Source organism: Wyeomyia smithii, chromosome 3 (assembly GCF_029784165.1).
Source record: "Wyeomyia smithii strain HCP4-BCI-WySm-NY-G18 chromosome 3, ASM2978416v1, whole genome shotgun sequence".
NCBI lineage: Eukaryota > Metazoa > Arthropoda > Insecta > Diptera > Culicidae > Wyeomyia > Wyeomyia smithii.
Genome location: NC_073696.1, coordinates 135,657,795 through 135,667,123, shown reverse-complemented (window position 1 = coordinate 135,667,123; position 9,329 = coordinate 135,657,795). Strand labels below are relative to the sequence as shown.

At 36.6% G+C, this 9,329-nt stretch overlaps 1 protein-coding gene and 1 long non-coding RNA gene across 5 annotated transcripts; one reads left to right on the top strand and one right to left on the bottom strand.

The window, feature by feature from the left end:
* Window positions 1-848: 848 nt before the first annotated feature.
* LOC129729585 (uncharacterized) lies at window positions 849-5,672 on the bottom strand. The gene is made up of 4 exons (XR_008728702.1): window positions 5,515-5,672; window positions 5,396-5,452; window positions 2,437-2,549; window positions 849-1,200 (listed from the first exon to the last, which is right to left on the bottom strand). It is a non-coding gene; the product is annotated as an uncharacterized LOC129729585 (long non-coding RNA).
* LOC129729582 (uncharacterized) lies at window positions 2,739-7,165 on the top strand. Of its 4 annotated transcripts, none has more exons than XM_055688254.1 (3): window positions 2,739-2,915; window positions 5,888-6,511; window positions 6,627-7,165. In XM_055688254.1, the coding sequence occupies exons 2-3, from the start codon at window positions 6,128-6,130 to the stop codon at window positions 6,648-6,650; spliced, it is 408 nt and encodes a 135-aa protein (XP_055544229.1). In that variant the 5' UTR covers window positions 2,739-2,915; window positions 5,888-6,127; the 3' UTR covers window positions 6,651-7,165. The 4 variants fall into 4 exon arrangements, 2 of the variants coding, with proteins under 2 accessions (XP_055544229.1, XP_055544230.1); XM_055688255.1 differs by lacking the exon at window positions 2,739-2,915 and having other exon boundaries at window positions 5,665-6,069; window positions 6,127-6,511; XR_008728699.1 differs by lacking the exon at window positions 5,888-6,511.
* The last annotated feature ends 2,164 nt before the right edge of the window (window positions 7,166-9,329 follow it).

The window sequence follows — 9,329 nt, the reverse complement described above, 5'->3', positions numbered from 1 at the left end:
TAGATATTTTCTGTATAATAAAATGCTGTTTGTAGAGGGTTTTGGGACAAATATTTGAAATATAGCTCGATAAAAATATTCGATTTTCACTTTTCTGAATATTTGTTCACCCCTTGGCGAACAAGGGGTCCACCAAATGGAACAAATTTATGTGCAGTTATCAATTTTTCACTGCGTTTAATCGAACTAAAATAAAAAAATCAATTTTCAAAGACCTCGTGTCACTAGTGGCCTAGTTTCAGCGAGAATTGCCCTTCTACCTCATGATGAATGCATGTCTTCCTTTCAATTTACATTTCCATTTTACATTTACATTTGTACTATTGTTATAGCATACATTGAATGATACGAGTAACGCTGCATCACCATTCGAATCAGAACTAAAAGTTAACGGTTTTTGAAACAATGAAATATTGGTGGCTATGAATTGCAATTTGTAATTTGATATAGATCAGGTTAATTCAAATCCTGCAAAACATGTTCGATAAATATCTATATAGTAATAAAACCTGGTACCAGTGAAATAAAGTTTATTGACACCGCATTAAGCATGTCTTAAAGCTAACAAACACACTCACTTGGAAAAAATCAATTTTCTTTTCTCGTTCAATCAGTGCATTACCATTTACTGAAGTTGCTCTAGGATAGCTAGTTAAGGAAGTTTTCCCATCAGTGGCTTCAAAGAAATGTTTTTTTTTTTTTATTATTTTTGTTTGAGGTGGAATAAAACGACACTAAGACACGTCGCTAACAACTAAAACGGTTATTTTTTTTTTTTTTGTTATCTAGCACGAGTCGCCCTGCGAGATTATTGAGTAGCTCCAGTTTCTTCCCCGAACTCATCTCAAAATTAATTCAAAGATTTTTTCTATGTGTTGTTTCTCTCACATCGAAAAAAATTTAAACTTTAACTAAAAATTAAATTTATACTGATGGGGAGACTCTTTTGAATAGTAAGTTCAAATTTCACTTCGCTAACTCGAAGAAACAAGTAACACAAAACCAACAACTTAATTTAAAGTAATAAATTATAAATGTTTCTTACGATTTGCCAGCCAGAATCCGGTTTTCAAATTGTCGGCAAGTTACTCTTGTGAGATAGTTGAGGCCGTTTCTATCAGGCACGTGTCCTTGCTCCAGTATATGTTGTAGCACATTCAATCTGAACCTATTGTCTGCTGCGAGAACTTCTCGGCAAATCTGTGAAACGAAATTCAGAATAAGTAAGAAGTATACACAAATTAATCTAATTTCTGTGTTCAAGCTTCCAATTTCAACTTTCAGAGCCTTGCTCTTCTCTTAGAGTACTATCCGAATCTACACACCATAACGATTTTCTACCTGCTGATTGGATGCAAGAATGACTATTTTCTCATCTAAATGAGTTCCGAAATACTTTTGAAATCATCAGGTGAAAAATATGAGACACATATTGATGGTACACAAGTATCATCACTTTACTAAATGTTCTATATCTATAAATTTATTCCGAAAAACTGTTATCATCGCTTTGATCGATGAACTCTTTTTTATTTTATTGCTCATGTTAAGCTGAACTAAAGATAACTAGAACAAGATACCTAACTTCCATATTTTTCATACATTTTGAATACGACCGATTTCCGACAGTTAGGGCTGCCATCTGATGACTTAAATTCTCATAAAATTGTCACTATGAGTAAAACCGATTTATCGTGCATAGGCCGTCATCGATCGTTGAGCTGTTCAAGATTGTATATGAAAAAGGTGTAGCAGTTTGGTCAGCTCGACGCTTAAGATAACATGCAGATTAATGATATTGTCATTTTTTGCACTTAATGCTATTGCCATTATTTTTACACATTCAAAGTACGAAAGAAAAGTGTGTTTATATTGAGGGGTTATATTTATTTTCAGGTCCCATTCTACCAAAACTCGAAGTTTGATATGTCGCGAGCCAGGTTTCAGCACCATTGTGCATATGGTCAGGTTCACCGGGGCACCCGATTTTTGCTTTATTTACCTCGGCAAGAGTGGAAAACTTGGCTGTAGAGCGTGCTCATAACGGTTATCAGGAATTTCTGATGGTACGCTCAATTTTAAATGATGCGCCGATTATTCTTGATTCTTCTGGAAAGTTTCATGTTTGAGAACTAAACATTCGTACACATTATTATCATTTCTCGGATGGCAGCACCGTACAGTCGTCCACATGGATACTGAAAAAATTGTTTCACCTTTCAGCAGTCATGTCTTGGCCTTGTCGTCAGTTAATTTTGACGTTAAGTATACATCATATTAACAGTTTATAAATTACTTCGACTTTTGCTCACGCACAGCGACAATCATGTCCGATGAATTCTGTACGAGTCAGGTATCTTGTTCTAGTCATCTTTGGCTGAACTTAGCCGCTGCATTTTTCTAGTTCTGACGAACATTAATTATATTGAAAATTACCTTTTTAGGTGTTTTAGGTGTTTTTATCATCCGGAGTCTTTTCTCTGCGATTGCTATTTCGAATAAATCACTTTCCTTCATAAGCAGCAAGGATAAGTCGTCGAATTTGTGATCTAAAATAAGGTTTAGAAAAAAATGGGAATAAACTTGCAATCATGATATTTTTATGTTTAATGTTCTGTATCACTATTTCAACAATATCAATATCACGAATCACAAAATAACTATTTTCAAGTTGCAGACATTTTTCTCAAACATCTGGCATCTCTGCACCGGACAGTATCCAAAGTGGCTGTCGAACGAATCAGAACAACTGTTGTTTATTACGAGGTTGGACGGTATTTGTTTTTGTTTCCGTAATTACAACGCGAATAATTTTTTTTATGCTATGGTTTATTTACGAAGTATTTTGCAGAAGCATTTAGAAAAAACTAGACTGTCGCGTCGCAATCACAGAAAGGAATAATTCATAATATTAGGTTTGTACAGAGAAGAGGGATTAATTCACAGTACAATTAGCAACACACAGTAGAGCAACATGTCAAAAGGGTTTATGTACTTTTATCGATTTTCTTGATTGACTTTTCAGTTGTTTAATAGTTCAGCTAAAGTAACTATTCCCAACGTGGTTTTTACCTAAAAAGCTAGTATAGATTCTCCGCTATCAAATGGTGTAAAGGACATATCATGAAACGTGTTTAATAATCCGTGGCGGTTGAAAGAAACCGATCGATCAAAGCAGATAAATCCTTTTGACATAGGGATGGGCGAACGGCTCACGAGCCGTTCATATGAACCGGTTCTTAAAAAAGAGCGAAAGAACGAACGGCTCACGAAAAGAACCACGGTTCTTTGAGCGCACCAAAACTGTTTGGTTCGCGAGAACCCGAAGTTTTCCTAGACAACACGAACTGCCAACGCTCGTGAATCATTGTGAACCATGAGCCGTTCATATGAGTCGGTTCAGTACCGTGAGTGAGCGGTTCAGAGCCGCTCTTGCAAAAGAGCCGTTCCGCCCACCCCTATTTTGACAAGTTGCTCTACATTTACTTGGCTTCCATCAAGCTAGGTACTAAAAACCGTTCTAACCGGTGCTAAGAGCCGATTCCGAAAACCGCTTCAGCCGTCATGCCAACACACAATTTCACCCACCGTAGATGAAAAAACAGCTAACGACATCTACCCGCCACTGGAAAAGTAGCAAATGCTAGAACCACAAACAGACGTCACTTGTACACTAGCGTCGCGTGTAACCTTATTGCTATATAAAATACATTTTTTGACATAGAACTACGTCTCTCAGGAAGCTTCGGCTACATAGGAATAAAATAAGAAAATTTTAAACCGGAAAAAGTGGAGAATTTTAAATGGTATAAATCAGTTAGTTTTCGTTGCTCTCAAATGCAGAAAATTATAATTTTATTATTCGAACTATTGTTTTTTTTTTTTTTGGAGACTCGTCAAATCTCAAATTTCTATCTCTGATCGGCCATTATATGATTGCTTTCCCAAGCACGGTCGACAGAATTATTTGGTCTATATAACAGAATGTTGAAAAGCAAATTTCTGTTGATCTGTTAGATCGTTATATGATTGCTTTCCCAAGCACGGTCGACAGAATTATAGACCTAGTAATCAAAAAGAATCATTTTAGCTCACTAGCTCAAAAATTCTTCAGATAAACTTTGAGTCTTAGCTGAAATCAAAAAAGTTTAATTGTGTTTGTCAATGCCATTTATTGACAACTGAATAATTGTTTTTAAAATGGCAAATTTTTCTATTTATTTCATTTCATTTATTTATTTGTTATCTGGTAGTGTAAGGTGAAACCTTTTAAATTACTACCTCCGTATTGTAAAAGATTAGTTCTGAATGATTTACAGTGATAATTAAATTCTACATGAGGTGATTTTCATGCAATTATAAATGTAAATTTCAATCGCTATACTACTAGCCACACACGCTATATAGCAAGACACGCACGCCATATAGCAAGCCACACACGCTATAAACATGCACACGCTATATAGCTATCCATACACGCTATAGTAGACATGCACAGGATATATAGCAAACCACGCACGCTATATAGAAAGCCACACACGCTACAATAATGCACACACGCGCTACAATAATGCACACACGCGCTACAGACATGCATACACGCTATAAACATACACACACGCTATACAGCTAGCCACACACGCTATGTAGCTAGCCACACACGCTATAGATATTCACACACGCTATGTGCACACACCCTATCTATACATACGCTGGATGATGGCGCCTTGTTAAACCACCTGGTATGGCGAGTCTATTTCAGTTTCGGGTTGTATTCACCCAACGATATCTTAATTGGATTACCGCTGGTAGGATCCAACTCAGATCGAAGGGAAGCCGAACTGAAAGAGGTAGGAACTGCAGCTAATCACTACCTCCGCCGCAATTGCCCACTGCTAATCCACGCTGCCTTCGCCTACTGCCATCGGTATTGATGTCAGCTGCTGCTGCCTGCTGCTAGTAAACTGGCTTGCTTAAGGAGAAACAGTCTCTTATACAGCCCAAAGAGTGCATTCCCGGCTAACTAGGTACTCCATTCTGCCGTCCTTTTTAGAGAAAGACAGCAAGCGGCCAATCAAAAGTCGATATTTGCGTTTCGACAATGTTCAACAATTTTCAATAGTACAATAGTTCGAATAATCAGATTGCAATTTTCTGCATTTGGACGGGTGCTTAAATGATTTTCCAATCGGTTGCTGCAGAAATGACAGAAATCGGTTGGAAACTGACTGAGTTTACAACGTTTGAAATTGGACAATTTTCGTGACGCTCTCGATGTTTTTGATTTTGAAATTGGATTCCTGTATTGAAGTTGGGTCCCTGTATATGTTGCCGTAAGACGTATTCTACGTCAAAATGTTATTTTTGTAATAAAAAAAACTTATATGTAACTTACCTTTACATCAGCAACGAACAGGTTAGGCCTGTTCCTTTTCAAACAGCGTTTGCAGAACTGTGAATAAATAATAAAAATTAAAATATTGTAAATATTTGTTATTGTTGAAAATTACTTACATCTGCAGCCGAATTCCGGCGTTCGAAGAAAATAATCAAAAATCTCTTCAAGAGAAGACATTCTTAAAATGTCTTTCTCTTCTTAAATTTGTTTCTTGTTGCATGATTCCGAACAAGCAAAGAGAAAGAGAAACATGCAAATTTTAAGAGAAAAGAAAACATGTTTCACCTATTCACCGCTAGATGTCTTTACGATAATTTTCAGGATGGGTTTTTGAAACGTCCTACTTAACATCTCTTCTATGTCCTTCCGTTTCTTGGAAATATAGCATAGTTCATCATTTTTTCTATGACGAATTGATTTTTATTTGCAACATTCAATATTAGTAAGTAAAATTCTCAATAGAAATCGTTCAAATCTTACTGATACCAGTGTGCTCAAAAATGTGGAATCTATCGCAACCTTCTAACGGTCGGTCATTAGGACATTTTGAGATATTATTCCGCAAAGATCCTTGTTTGTAAACAATTAGATGTGTGGAACAGCGGCGGTGAAACTTTTAGACAGAAGAAGTAAAGTTAACATTGCAAGTTACGTAGGGCTTCGTTAAGTAGGTATGTAAATAATTCGAATTTAGACTATTCCAATCTTGTTAATAATATCGTCCAAAGTATGTTGAAGAAATACATGACGATGGAGCAGAAAAAGTACATGGTGGATTACATGGCTGAAAATTTGGACTTTGGCAACAACCGATTCCAGTCGCTCAGAGTAAAGGAGCTTCAAAAACAAAAATGGAACGGTTTAAGCACGGCATTGAATGCTTTTGGAGGAGCAACGAAGTCCCTCGATCAATGGGAACTTTCGTGGCGTGATCTCAAACAGAAAATCAAAACAAAATGGTTGACTATTCAGAACCGACAGAGCGGTGAAAACGGGTTAGTGCAAAAGAAGCGAGACGTTCTCTCGGAGCTGGAAAAGATGGTTCTTGCTATTATGCAGAAAGATACAATAGATTGCGACGGCAGAACTCAAGCAGGCGGATTTAATGAACCGGTAAAGCACAAAATTTCATAAAAGTATATGGAATCTAAATTATACTTTGATAGAAATTGACTATTTTCTGTGATGTTATGCTTACATAGTGTGTTTTCTTTATAAACCCTTCCAGTGGATTCGGGAGATAACACGCTGAAGAAAACGTCGAATTCCTCGATGATGAGGTCGTGAACATGCCCGCTGATGTTAGCGAAATGTATGGTGGCCTGGTTGAGATTTCATCAAACACCGCACCTTCAAGAACATCGGATGCAGTAGAGTATAACGTTCCTGCTTTAGATCCTACGACCATCCACGAAACAACATCTCGCCACAGAGGAACTGCCACTTCTTCGAGAGGAAGACGACTCGGCAGAGGCCAACGATATAGAGATACCGGAATGCAAAATATGGAATGTCAATTTTTTCAATGTCTTGAGAATATGCAAAACGATAAAAAGGAACATATGAAACGGAAACTCGAACTACAACAGAAAAAGCTGGAAATTTAAGAGCGAAAGCTTGATATCAAGCAACAAAAAATGGGTACATTGAAATCAATCAACGAGAACCTGCAGATGCTGTTTAATCTTAATTAAGTTTATAAGGATGTTAGTAACCTTTATGAATCCATTAGATTGTTGGCAATACAAAAAATCATACTTTTTTCAAGTGAATTATTTTATTTATCGAGTTCGAAAAGTTTCAGAAATGTGTTTATCACTGTATGAAATAGCTGTTTACAATATTTGCTCTTTCTCTTCTTCCTATGTCCAAAATCTGACCATTATCATCCTCATGACTAAAGCTCTCAACTTCATCATTTACATCATTACCCTCATTATTTAAATTAACGCCAAATCCTCTCCGACAGGGTATTCATTGTAAACTAAAAAGTTGTGAATTATCACACAGCTATTGATAATATCACCAAAACTCTTTTCATATCGTAAAAGTGAATCTCGAGAAATGCAACGGAATCTAGACTTCAGACAACCGTTGCACCGTTCGAAAGGATTTCGGGCTTTAGAGTGTGCTGTGTTGAAATCGATCTCCGGTTGTCTTCTTGTCCTTGAATAAGGAACAAGTAGCCATGGCTCGCACGAGTATCCCCCGTCTCCTAGCAAATATGTACTTCTGCATCCGCCATCATATTTCTGCTTTAAGTGTCCGCGTACTTGACTGCGTTTCCATATAAACGCGTCATGGGTTCACCCACCGTATCTTGCGTTCACATTGAATATGCGAAGGTTTATATCGCATATAATTTGAACATTTTTGGAGTGATAACCCCTTTCGGTTCAAGTATACATGTTCCACATCTTTTGGGGGGCTCAAAATTGGAACATGTGTACAATCAAGGGCTCCAATCACCCCGAGAATTTTGAACTGTTGGAAAAAGTTCAACCTAATTTGTGCTAGCTCTGCATCATTTGTAGGAAACTTTACGAATTCTCCCAACAGATATTTGTTCATCGCACTAACTACGTTCCTTAAAATACGATGGCACGTTGGTTGTGAAACTGCCAGTAAGCAGTCTTGGCCGACTGTCACTTGATGGGAACCTAAACAATGTATAATATGATGTTATCACACTATGTATTTTATTTAATGGTTCATCATTTGGTTAAGCAGACTTTCTTAATGTTTAACAAAAGAACTACTACTATATTTTCAAAAAAAAAAACACGAGTCTTGATCACTTTCCTAGAATTCTTGAATAATATATAGCAACACATTGCTGTGTTAAAATTCGAGTGGCATAACAAAAAGTGTTTCATGAAAAGATCAATTGTATTATAATAAATTAATTTAGTTAAGCACCTGAGCCTAGATATCTCAATGTTGTGAGAACTTGTAAATGTACCGGAATTGCTGTAGTCCTCCCGAAAAAAAATAACATCAAAAAAACCTCAAAAGTTGCTGTAATTGTACATAGTTTTACCATAATTTAACCATGTTTTTTATTGCAACTACATCATTTGTACATTAAATATCATTGTTCAGAACAATAAAAAACATTGTTTTTGCCATTTTTACCATGAAAAAGGGGGGTTGTTATGTATCTTAACAGCATTTTTTTCAGGCACTTTCCCCATACATTTAGAAGTCACTGACGATGTTTTTCATGGTAAAATTATTGTTGGTGGTAGATTCAACAACAAAAAACATTGTTAAAACATGGTAATAACAACAAACGTTCGCAAGCTTACAGTAAAAATACCATATTTTTTATGGTTACAATAAAAAGTATTAATTATTATTATATTATTAGTAAGCCGATAAACTTTTCAGCCAAGCACTTTGGCAATCGGAACAGTTTCTCCAAATTACTGTCCGAAATCTCGAAAGGATTACTATTAAAAGATTTGCCCAAAACTGAACGCGGTCTAATCCAAACACCGCGCTTGAATCAAAGGCCACGCTGAGTTGCCAGATGTATGATGTTTTCATTTGCATTAACCTTCATTGGTAAAGAAACGGGAAAATCCTTGAAAAAATCATTGCTGGAGACAGTGGAGACTAAAAAGGATTACAAATCACCAGAGGAAAATCCATTGGATCATATACTCACTTCGTGGTTTCTGTTTTAAGCATTATGATATCAATCTATATTAGAATAATCTGTAAACCTGGCACCCCTGACGCCGCCTTCAGTGTGCTGCCAGAATCGAAGTTTGTTTTGATTTTGGCAAGGGTTGCCAAGACAGGTAGATTTAATCTTGGCTGTTGCTTACAGTGTCCCGAGGAAAAGAAAATCGATTCGGCAACCAAGAAGGGCATTTGGTTTCAGAATTTCGGTTTATAGCGCGGCGAATAAGTTTCGGTGAAACTC

Excerpts from the sequence above, each read along its gene's own strand:
- LOC129729582 (XM_055688254.1), top strand. The coding sequence starts at position 6,128 with ATGTTGAAGAAATACATGACGATGGAGCAGAAAAAGTACATGGTGGAT. Across the intron at positions 6,512-6,626 it reads CAGGCGGATTTAATGAACCG|TGGATTCGGGAGATAACACG; the intron begins GTAAAGCACAAA and ends AAACCCTTCCAG.